Genomic DNA, 12,720 nt, shown 5'->3' with positions numbered 1-12,720 from the left:
ACACACACACACACACACACACACACACACACACACACACACACACACACACACACACACACACACACACACACTCTTTACTGTGCAGCTGGAAGATCAAGAGTTTGTGTTGCACATGCCTGCACTGAGCGGACGGAGGGTGTGTGGTCTGAGAGACTCAGCTGGTCTGGGAAACTGAGTCAGAGATCCAGCCAGCTCTAAGTGCTTTGTGCCAGAAGGAAAAGGAGACAAGTCCATACTGCCGAGTGCTTCTCAGGGACCGTGAGCAGAGCCAAGGAATAATGATGAAGATGAAACGGACTCTGGGCAGAATCTCCTGCTTAGTTACTCTACTGGTGGAGCTGAGCTGGATAAACATGGGCCACAGCATGCACAGAGAGGGAGGAAGTAGGGTAAGTGCAGTGTGAAGCCTTATGTCTTCAAGTGTATGTGATATGTATGTAACGCAAAAAGCTTCTTGGAATTCACTGCTGTTTGTAGATGTAACAACTGTTTTTTTTTCTTATCGTTTCTTTACTAAAAATAACTTTCATTTTGTTAACCAACTTTATCCAGAAAACAAAAATGCAAACACTGCGTTGCTGTTTGTATTCTTTAAGCATTCAGGGCTCGATTCCCTTCAGTTTTGCAGTATTGCATATCTTCTTTCTGCTTTTAACTTCTTATACATATTACACTTAACCAGTTGCTGCCAAAGCAGTTCACTCACATGCACTTACCACAGTCTGTCCACTGAAACCCTAAGTGAAAGCCGTCCTGCACTTGCCCTTGCATGTGTCTTTAAGAACAAATACAAGGCATAATTGTTTCTGCAACTGGGGGATAATTAAACACCTTCACTAATATTCTCATAACTAGCCGTCATTCATTATTGTCTCTCCCTAATCGCTCTCTAGTCAATCTCCCCCAACCTTAACCCCTCTTTCAATTCCGGTCATCCCTCTTTCAGGCACTTTCCCTCTCTGTTTCTCATTAGTTGGTCTATTCCCTGGAAGAAATTGCGAGGGGAAACCTCCCTGTTTTTTGTTGTTGTTTCTTTGATTTAAGTGGAAGCAGTCATCCAGCCAACCTACCCCACCCTGCACTCTGCAACACACTGAACACATCAGAGGACTCACATCATTACAGTTGTCCAGAGGAAATAAAGCAAACATGCTGCGGACACATGCAATATTCCATGACTGTCCTCTCTGACGTTTGTAGACCATCTGGTATCAGGATTAGGCTTTGCCGCCTCAAAACGAGCCTTTCCTCTCATCCTGTGTGCCACAGGGATTGGTTTTAGGACCATTATTATTCATTATCTTTATTAGTAGTCTTAATCGAAACATATCAAATGGAACTTTTCAATTTCAGCTGATGATACAGTGATATATTGCTCTGTGTCCACCCCAAATCAGGCTCTTGATCAGCTCCAGACTGATTTTAACACTGTGCATCGTACCCTGTGTGACTTGAAACTCCTGTTTCTCGTTTAACATTTTCGTCTCTGTTACACTACAGTGATGTTGTTTATATCTACATGCGTAGGCTCTTTGGATACCGTCTACTGCGGGGCACTAAGGTTCATTACACATTTTAAAACCCTTACGCACCATTGCCGCTTGTATCCTTGGTTTGCTCTGACCACCCGCATACAAAACCATTGGCACACCCTTATTTATAAGGCTATTCTTGGTGCTCTTCCACCTTAATTGCAGATTTACATCTGTCAGAAAAGTATGGGAAGCCATCGGCTTTGCTCAGAGGATAACTGTCCCTGTAGTCCACACTGAGCTGAGGAAAAGGGCTTTGAGTTACGCTGCTCCATTTGCTTGAAACCTGCTGCAACATGAACTGAAACTTTTGGCGCTGGTCTGAACAGTTCTTAAGTGCTTCTTAAGTGACCGAAAAGCAAATAACTCTTCTGACTGATATTCCTGATTAACCATATATGTTCTCTGTTATTGATTTGATTGTGTGTTCTCTAACTATGCTGCTGCCTATCTTGGCCAAGACTCTCCTAAATAAAGGTTAAATTAATAAATAAAACCCTCTCAACTATCACCTTCAGAAAGATCATTCAGTCTTGGATATTAAAGTCTATACTAATGTTAAAACAAAATTGAAACAGTAAAAAGGGCACAGTTTGAACCATAATCAAAGATACAGTACATATTGACCTCATCTGAAGCGCTATTTATTACTCGTTTTGGTGTAAATTGCCAGGCGTTGGAGATATTGGCCGTAGGGATGTCTGCCTTCTCTCAAATCAAGTTGAACTAGATGGAACTCGGCTTATGGTGCTCAAAGGACCAAAACATTTCATTTCAATGATTCAACATCGGTGTCACCCTCGGCTGAGATGTAACATTAGCTCGCTCAGGAGAGCCTCAACAAGGTCTATGGATTATCTTGAGTAACTAGGTTATGATGTCTAGATAGAGAAACATAGAGACAGTGCTCTGAAGTTTTTTAATGTATTTATTTTATGCTTTAAGCACCTCACGCCGGTAAATCCGGTATCTCTAACATCCGGCTACTCACAACATCTTTGGGGTGAACTGTCCCTTTAAGATAAACTTATGTAATCGTCTTTTTATTTGACAACTTATTTTACCCAAACTGTTCGACTTCCATTCTGCTTTTGTCATGTAGCATGGCAGGTGGTTTTATGGTGTTCTCCCACCACTGCAGCCTCCTCTCAGAGTGCATGATGGTGCTTTGGTTGGCTGAGGCCCATATTTATCAGATGTATATAAGACTGCATGTCATCCTTATATGTATTTGAAAGTAAAGTCTCTCGTAGCAGAGTCATGAGCCTTCAGAATGAGCAGTGTTCAGACGGATGAAAACAGATTGGAGCAGAGACACACATTTGCTGCTGCAGCTGTTGATAATCACACTCTGACTAATGTGTGTGACATCAGGCAGAGTGCTCCAAGTAACTCCACGCTACAGCAAACATAATGCTAACTCAGCCTCACTGTTAGGCACGCTAGCAGAAAATAATGCACATAAAGTAGCTATAAATGCATTTAATTTGAACCATTCCAGTTTTTAATTAAACTTCACTTTGCTAGCTTAAATATATTTTGACCACACTAATGAGTCTACAGCCACGTTTGCGGCTCTGTGAGGCTGCAGGCACAGCACTGTTTTGAGCTGAATGCTAGTAATGCTCCAGTAACATTGCTAGTTTAAAGGTCACCTATTAAGCAAAATCCACTTTTTCATGTCTTTTATACATAAACATGTGTCCCCTCTCTGTGTAAAGAGATTCTGAAAGTTTCAGGAAAAAGATTGGCTCACTTTTTGTCCTGATCCATTTATATAAAAACCTGTCTGAAAATGAGCTGATCAGATGTTGACCACTTTATGATGTCATAACGTTTTTTTGGCTTGTGTAACCATTAGCCAATAACCAACCAAGGTAACCCCCCCCCCCCCCCCTTATCATCTGAATCTCCTCCTAGAGAACCATTGTGTTCTTTTTAACCAAATATCTCTCAGAGGGGCGTGGGGAGTGGCTCCTTATTTTCATCTAAAGTAACAGACAGAGAATCAGCACTTTTGAAACAGGGCTGAAACAGAGGGGATTATGGGATGCTACAATGATCTGTTTGGTATTTGGAGCCAAACACTTCAGAGACATGTTTTGTATATATCTGAGACCTTTAATATATTGATGAAAAACAGTATAATAGGGGACCTTTAAGCATGGAATATTTAACAAGGCTGAATCTAAAATTACTACTTATTTTTCCACTTCATATATCATTCTAACTAACAGAATGAGTTTGGGGTGCTATAGTCAGGGAATAGGGGTCGATAAAATATTTACTCTAATCCACACATGCCACAGGAAATCCCTGGGAATCTCCAAATTGCCTGGAGGCGGCTTTAGGCCCATAACTATTTATTTGAGGGGGAAATGTAATTATTCAAGGACGTATAAAATGTTCCTCTTGTGGTTTTTTTTTATGTGTATAATTAGTCTTTTAGAGAACCATATCTATCAAATGATTGTTTTCAATTAAGTTTAATTAATGTGACATTTTTGAGGGAAACTAATCCCCAAGTAAAACTGAGACAGATAATGAAGAAGTGTTAATGTGAAACATAAAGTATGACTGATCATGATCACTGCAGGTAATGAAGCAGTGGGAGAGGAAGGTGCGTTCCGCCTCCAGCCTGGATGAGCTGCTGATGCTCGCAGACTTTCCTGACTGGAAGTTGTGGAAGTGTCGTCTGAGGCTGCAGCAGCCGGAGACCCTCTCTTCTCCACCTTCAGTGGGCTCACACCGCTCCACACGCTATGCTGCAGAATCTTACAGCCTGGAGATACTCAAAGGTCAGATATACAAACAGTAGGCTAAATGTACTCTGCATGTCTGTGTATGCATGATTATGTTGTTATGAACAGTGTGTCTCTCCCATTTAGCCATTGATGAAGAGTGGCAGAGGACTCAGTGCATGCCAAGGGAAACATGTGTCGACGTGGCGAAGGAGCTTGGCACCGACCCCTCTATGTTCTTCAAACCACCATGTGTGTCCGTCCACAGGTTTGTTTAAAGGGGACCTATCATGCAAAATGCACTTTTGTGCGTCTTTTATACATGAATATGTGTCCCCGGTGTTCCAGGGAACTCACCAAGTGTCAGAAAACACAACCCTCTCTATTTTCCTCCATACCCAAATCTCTAAAAAAGGGGCTGCAACGGATCTGATAAAAACTGATCCAGATTTGAACACTGTCCTGACGTCAGGACGGTGGCGCTACGGCTATTGGGCCAACTCCACCAATCAGGAGGAGACAGCCACGGCCATTGCCGTTCGAAAGCGCTGGAGACGCTGTAGTACATATGCCAGGCCTGTAGGTGGTGCTGTTCTCACAGAATCAGCCCTTGCATAAACAGGGCAAATTGAGCGAAATGAGGCATGGCTAAAATGCATGATCTGTTTGGTATTTTGAAAAAAAAAAGTATAAATATGCCTTATATAGGTATGGTCCTACACTATATTATTATAATATAGCATGATAGGTCCACTTTAACATCAAACCAGATGTAGAACTTTAACATTGTTCACCAAACCCAATGCTATGAGCTGCAGCGTTCCAACATTCAACACTAACTCTGACGTGAAAAGGACCTCTTATCATTAATGATGAAACAACCATCATGAATTTGGTTGTATTTAACATATTTTGAAATAATGTCCATATTTGACTTTTACAAGGGATTGTATTACATTTTGGAAAATGCTGTTATTCACTATCTTGCTGAAAGATGATAAGATCAATGCATACATATTAATCTAGCACCAGCCGCTTGTTAGCTTAGCATACTGTAGCATAAAGACTAGGAACAGGGGAAACCAGGATCGGTCCAAAGGTAACAAACCTCACAGCAAATAAGTACATCTAAAGTACATCTTACGCTATTAAATTAGGTACATTTTGTTTTCTGCTTAACCCATCAAAAAACGAAGGAATAAACACGATATTGTATTTTTACAGGGCTTATCTGCTAGATGTTTCATTAGCAGGTAGCAGCAAATCCACTCACCCTCTCAATGAGGTAGAGGGGATAACAAGAGTGTTTTCTCTACAGATTAAACAAAGGAGTTATGGCATGTTGATAAGTGCGCTTTAGAGGTACTGGATTTGGTTCCCTTTGGACAGAGCCAGACCAGCTGTTCCTCCCAGTAAACAATATGTTTGTTAAGCTAAGCAAAGTTACTATCTTTTATGTCAAGTGATGGATCGTACATTTATGTATTAGAAAGATGAATGTATTTCTGTATCCCTTTCAATAGATTCAATTTGACATTTAACCAAATATGATATTGGAGAAAAATTTAAATTTACGGCACAGACCCCTCCGTTTCAACAATTTACTTGAATTTTCCCATGCATCACTTTAACCAGATGTTCTTTTTTCCTACTGACAGGTGTAGTGGCTGCTGCAATCATGAGGGTGTCACCTGCAGGAACACAACTTATGAATATGTGAATAAAACTGTGAGTGACAAAGCCTTAGATAATAAATGTCCTTTTTACCTGTTTGGTTTACCTTTCTCCAAGGGTTTAAGTATTCCAACATTCTAACATATTTTCTGTGTGTTGTGCATTTCAGGTCCTTAGTGTTATTCCATTGAAGTTTGTACCTGAGCCTGTGCTAATAAAAGTAGCTAATCATACAGAGTGCAGGTGCATGGAGCCCGCCATAATACGTCGTAATGCTCAACCTCACAGTAGCAGTGGGTGAGTCATCTTGTTTCTCACCAGAATCTGATGTGATTTCATTTTATTCTGTTCTAATGCATCTGGTCAATTGGCAGCTGCTCTCCGATGAGCCAGCTGTCGGAGGCAGAAGACTCCAGAAGACTTTGTGCCAGTGGCTTGATTTGGGATTGTTCAAGTGACAGATGCATACCTTACCCTTCCAGTACACCAGGTGTGTGTGTGTGTGTGTGTGTGTGTGTGTGTGTGTGTGTGTGTGTGTGTGTGTGTGTGTGTGTGTGTGTGTGTGTGTGTGTGTGTGTGTGTGTGTGTGTGTGTGTGTGTGTGTGTGTGTGTGTGTGTGTGTGTGTGTGTGTGTGTGTGTGTGTGTGTGTGTGTGTGTGTGTGTGTGTGTGTGTGTGTGTGTGTGCGCGCGTGCGCGGTGATCTTCCCGTCAGTTGTATTTTGTGTTTAGTGCTATCTAATACAATTTTAAACTAAGACCGTGAATATGGCAAACATAGTTTCTGCTTCTGCATGTCGTCTTTGTTAGCATGTTAGCATGCTGATATTAGCAGTAAGCTCAAACATATCATTATGCAAAAAAGACTTGTCATCATGGCCAAGATCATTTATTTCACACTATTTAAAAATCAACATGCTAAGATTAGGATAGAAAAGCGATTGCTTGTTTATAACTTTAATGTGTATTACCTCCTGCACAGAGCTTCCACTCAGTGCCTGGATGCCCGACTGTGAGATAGACGTGGAGCGCTGTGACTGTCTTCCTAGACCTGAACCAACTCTGCAGCCAGAACCCATCCAACGCTGTCAGCTCAACTCCTCCACCTGTGCCAGCAGGCATCGACATTTTGACCAAGCCTCCTGCAGGTATTCCTGGGGAAGATGTGTACAAAACTGTGTTTTTTTGCAAATGCGTAGGTATCTCGAGTGCAACCAACCTGCAAACTATAAAACAATAAGAGAGGATTCAAAATAAAAAATAAAAATCTGAGTTCCCAGGAGACATTCAAATGGACTGATAAACAAAGTGTTCTTAAACTCATGTAGAGTCCAGGTTCATCTGGTGTTTCATTGTTTATGAATTCATCCATACTTTATTCTAAATAATCCCTCTTTTATTCACAGATGCAAATGGCCCAAGTAGAAGTCCAGTTGGGAATTGAAATGACGACAACCTGCTCACGAAGGAAGTTCGGAGGCAGAGAAAAAAGGCTCATAATTTATTTACTGTCCTATTTATGCTGATCACTAATTAAGAAGATATTAACTGATACGACCATGTTAACTGATTTTTTAACATGCTTACCTTATGTTTCAATCAATGTCTAAATTGTATGATTTGTACATTTGTTCATCATGCACTGAATATGTAGTTTATATTAAAGATTATTTTTATAATTGTAATCTGTGATGGATTTGTGAATTACTTCTAATGTATGAATTACTACTAACCGCTAACTTCAGAGAGGATATCCCACTGATTGTTGATCTACATATATTCATTTCCAGTTGTTCAAAATATCTGAGTCTTTAATTTATTATAAATACACCGGCATTCGGACGCTTCCTAAAGGTATAGGGGGATGGCACCAAAAGGGATTTATTCGCTAAGAAACCTGTGACTTAGACAATGCAATCAATAATAAAGGCGGAAAAGCAAGACATGGCATGCTTTAACCTGTTCCACTCTGAGCCTGTTTTTCAGGTCTCAGGCTCGAAAATGACATTCCCAGAACAAATGACCATATCTTCCCTTCTAAAAGGGTTAAATTAATAATCTTTGTTCTCAAAGTAATGATAAACCTGTGAGTTGGATGTAGAAGTGTCAGAATCAATATAAATGTTTTTTATTTTAAAGAAAATTCAGATTTTACATAGTAAAAAACTGTAAATTATAGTGTCCGTCCAAAAATTATTAATTGTAAAAATAGTATTTTTACAGATAGTGAAAACTACCCTGGATGATGGGTTAGTAGACTAAAAGCTTTAGGAATCCAAAGTACAACATATAATAAGTACCCTGTATCAAGATTGATGCAAAACAAGTGAAATTTGTCCTTTTTAGAGAGATTTAGCCAAAAACTGGGCCATCTGGGGTCATTTGGGTGGATTTGACCTATCTCTGGCCCCCCTTGCTCGATTTGGTTGGTTGACATACCCTTGTGACCGTTAGAGCCAATAGAATCGAAGGGGGAGGCTCCCACCCAGACACATTGTAAAGAAAAAATGTGGTTGCTTCGCGTGTGGAAAACGAAACCAAACTGGAGGAATGTCTCCTTCTGGAGTTTGGAAACTAAAACGCAGTTGTATTGCTTATGGATTATCAGAAATCATTTCAAAGAAGGCACAGACACATAGGATGAACCTATGGATTAACTGCAGCATCGTTTTTTTATCGTTTTAATGCCATTGAAGACCACTTTTGACCAAGGTAAGCCATGTTTACGTGTTTAGCTTCTTAGCTCCACATGTGATGATGTACGCTTTCGTTTAGAGCGTCGCGAATGTTTTTCACTGAGTGTTGAGGAGGGCACCGGTAGATTCAGTGTCTCCAGGACACCAAAAAAGAGTGGTTGGTTGTGCATCTAGGATAAGTAATAAGGGAGTTAGAGTGAGTTTAGTTGCCTTAGTATGTTACGTTTTTTTCGCTTGAGGCTAATTCAGAGGCTGAGTGCTAGCAATGTGGGGTTTTTTTTGAAAAAAAAATTAAAAAGATCAGTTAGCTGAGTTTCTTCCCGTTACATGGATATAACACATTCATAGTTTTATTCAATATTAAGATTCCTTAGACGTTGTTTCCTGCAAATGACGCGTTTATCCGCCCGGTACCGTGGGGAAGGTGTGAAACAGGTTAAAACAGCATCCACATGTGCTACTGTATGCTGATCAACACAGACTTAAGGCTGTAACTCCTGAACAATACATAATGTGTTTTTCCTTGATTTAGATCACTTTGCATACATCTGTATTATATTTGATAATAAATAACGTTTCCCTTTTTGATCAATGTCAAAAAAGCCATAATGAAATCTTCTTTTATTCACTTGTGTGAATATGAAAGATATTTTTGCATACCATTTTTTTATATAATATTTACATGCAGGTTTGCGGTTTTAAGATCTTGAGATCAGGAGTTTTTATTTATTTATGCAAGATGGAGCCAGAGGAGTTGATAATGATTGAAGACCTGCTGCAGCTTTTTTGAAGGCCGAGTAAACTGTCAATAAAGCTTCTCATAAAACAGGTGCGTCATCTGTAAAATGGGACTTAATTACTGTTGTTGCTTGGAGAATGTATTGATTTACATTCTGGTATTCCTGTAACCACCGACAGTGACGCTGATCTGGGGAAGGTTGGCAAAGTAATTGTGCATTGGAACAAAGCACAATGCCTTTTGTCGTACAAGCTTATCTGCTTCACTATATGTAATGATTATAATGTTAAACATCAAAGTGTACCATATATGTCATCCCTATGAGGGACCCATCATAAAAATGGTTGGATAACATAATGTTGTAATGTTATTATGTGTCAGTACTCCAGGGGGACATTGTAAAGGTGATAGTCATTGTGAAAGCTCTTTTCTTTGGGAAGGAGATTGCTCTAACAGCCCCTTTATACAGTATCTACCCTCCAGGTGGAAACAGCCCCAATTTGTCTTCTTGCCATTCAGGCTGTTACTTGAGTCAGAATAAAAAGTGTGAAGATAAAGTGCAGAAATAACACTGATTTATCCTCATGGGCTAGACATTAAACTTTTCCTCAATTGTAATTTCTCGTACATTTGCAAAGACAATATTTTATATCTAAACTGTTAAATGATCACATCAATTTGTATTACCTCACAGTCTTCTTCCTCCCTTTGCTGTTGCATTGCTGCATATTTTGGCGTTTTACTGCCACCTGGAGATCAGTGGAAGAGTGTAAAACCATTGGGAGGAATGTGTATCCCTTCTTCCAGGTGCTACTAGAGGCCAGAAGGTACACATGTACATATTAATGTGTACATGTTCAAAACATTGATAAAACAGTAATGAAATAACAGATTACACCCAGTAGACAAACAGATATGAATGCATTACAAATAATAAAGAAAGTAACTCGAAAGGGGTCCAAAACATCTCCCCTCCTGGTCTCAGAGTAGAAGAGACTTGCATTTATTTCAGGAAATGTGATTTATGGAAGGTCATTTTATTTAATAATTAGATACATAAACTAACGTTACCAAGCCACACACAGGAATAACTTTCAACGAATGATAAGGATGGCACACTAGGTCCAAAAGTATGTGGACATACTGTATACAGTTACAGTAGTTCAGGCACTAACAGTTTCTGTACTGTCAGTCCAATAGTCTGTAATATTGGAGTCTTGTCACATAACATTAAGCCAATTGCAATAAATGTGTGATTGATTCTGGTGTTTTGAGGACCATGCTTCTTTCAATTCAAGGTCATTTGAAATAAAAACCAGATGCTTTTTATCCTTTGAAGATTTACACATGTGTAATTAATTGCCCTTTTTACAGATATCACCCAGGCTTTGCTCTATTTCCTTTTGTTGGTCAAAAATACTGCTGCTAGGATTATCCCCGGGACAACAATTCTAAACTTTAATTCTAGCCTCCATGCATTGGCTTCCAGTTAGTTTTCACATTGATTTTCCAAATGTTATTATTGACCATCAAGGAATTAAATGACCAGACCCTAGTTTTATCAAAGATTTGCTAAGCCCTTATGTGCACATACACACATACAGTATGTGCATCCTTTATATCAGCTGAAAGTGGCCTTCTGTGCTGACTAAAGCTGCCTTCACACGGTAAGAAATGTTCTCTTTGCTCCCCCCGAGGTGAGGTGCAATTATTTGCACATTGCAGTCCAGTTCTCCAATCTCTGAAACAATTTACCTGTTGAGATTAATTTCGCTAAATGTATTATTTATTTTAAATCTCTTTTTATTATTATCTCAAGCTGAAGTTTAAAAAAAAAGGCTGTATTTGATTTCTCTGTCACTAAGTAACAAACTTTTCACACACTTTCACTCAGATATCGATTGTCATCAAGTGTCAAAAAAACACATCTCACACATTTTGAGGCCAGAAACATGTTTGAAAGGAGATGCATGAAAGTAAATGTGACCCAAAACACCGTAAAATAGGACTGAACTTAACTCAAGGAAACCTATTGCTTCAAGGTAAGATAACCAAATATAACTATAAGTCTTAAAATGTGTTTATTTTATTTGTACTTGTTAAGTTTACCTCTAGCATTTTGTTTGTTCTGAGTTTACAGCACAATGGCTGAAAAGAAAATCATATGTTTTATCATTTTACACACAAAGACAAAACTACCTGAAATAGAAAAGAAAGCTTTTCGCATCTTCACTACAACCAACAGAAACAAACCTATTAGGGCCAATTGTAAAAAAGATACCACATCCATTTTGTGCTTTTCAAAAGTGTGTAACTCTTTTTCCTTAATGCAACCATTTCATTTTTACAATTATAGCTTTTTCTTTACAACCTTTTTCTTCTACCACATAATAATAGTAGAAGACTACTAGACGACTATTAAATAATTCGGAAATAAAAACGAGACAATAATAATGTGAATGTGTTCATTTTGTGTTCTCTACATTTTCAATTCCTTGGATTTATAAATAAATCACATGGCACAAATACATTAATGAGACTTGCTCTGTTGTGGACTGTGACGAATAGAAATGCTGTAAAGAGCCTCTCGTCACCAATTATTAATTGTGCATACCCATGAGGCGTCATTGACATCAACTGTATAAACACGATGACATTCAGAGCTCTGACGTCCTTCGGTAGCTCTGACACTTTGTCTTTGGTTGCTGAAGCTTGCACATGAGTGGCAACAACACACGGATCAATACACCGCTAAGTGAAGAGGAACAACACTTACACACACTAACCTTTACAGAGACTGTTCGATGGCTTAAGGAGATTGAGAGATGCTTATGAGAAAAAGCCTTTGAAATTATTTCAATAAAAGAGTGCGAGTGAGAGACAACTTCAGACCATTTAAAAAGAGCGCATTCAATCTTTCTATAGGCTCTACTTCTTCACTGAGTTCAAAATGAGGACGAGTATTACCGAGAGTATTTCCTACAGATATTGTGAGTGTGTCCCTCTCAATGGCTTCGATGTTTGCCCTTCATAGTGAAGAATAAAGTGTGCATTCTGAAGATACATGAAGTGATTTCTGTAGGATTTTTTAAAAGGGATTTTTAAATCATGTGCTTCTAATGGTCCTGATTTGAGTTTCTCTTATTCCCTGAATTTAAAATGTTATAACAAATCCTTATTTACATTTGAGACCCTGTACAGAATGAGCCTGACTATGAGGATGGCATGTTAAGTAGATAGCTTAGACCATGCAGGACAGAAATTTGGCAAGGCACTTACAGTACACCACAATTAAACAAACGCCATCCAGACGGAATTATACACCCACTCACAACAA

The 12,720-nt window shown here is 39.1% G+C and overlaps 1 protein-coding gene across 1 annotated transcript; it reads left to right on the top strand.

Moving 5' to 3' along the window:
• The first annotated feature begins 137 nt into the window (after positions 1-137).
• On the top strand, positions 138-7,482 carry vegfd (vascular endothelial growth factor D). The gene is made up of 8 exons (XM_034116920.1): positions 138-392; positions 4,132-4,333; positions 4,424-4,544; positions 5,935-6,004; positions 6,120-6,247; positions 6,325-6,440; positions 6,931-7,096; positions 7,355-7,482. The coding sequence occupies exons 1-8, from the start codon at positions 282-284 to the stop codon at positions 7,371-7,373; spliced, it is 933 nt and encodes a 310-aa protein (XP_033972811.1). The 5' UTR covers positions 138-281; the 3' UTR covers positions 7,374-7,482.
• The last annotated feature ends 5,238 nt before the right edge of the window (positions 7,483-12,720 follow it).

Source organism: Trematomus bernacchii, unplaced genomic scaffold (assembly GCF_902827165.1).
Source record: "Trematomus bernacchii unplaced genomic scaffold, fTreBer1.1, whole genome shotgun sequence".
In the NCBI taxonomy this organism is placed as follows: domain Eukaryota; kingdom Metazoa; phylum Chordata; class Actinopteri; order Perciformes; family Nototheniidae; genus Trematomus; species Trematomus bernacchii.
Note: the sequence above shows the minus strand (reverse complement) of the source record. Positions and strands in the feature narration are given on the sequence as shown.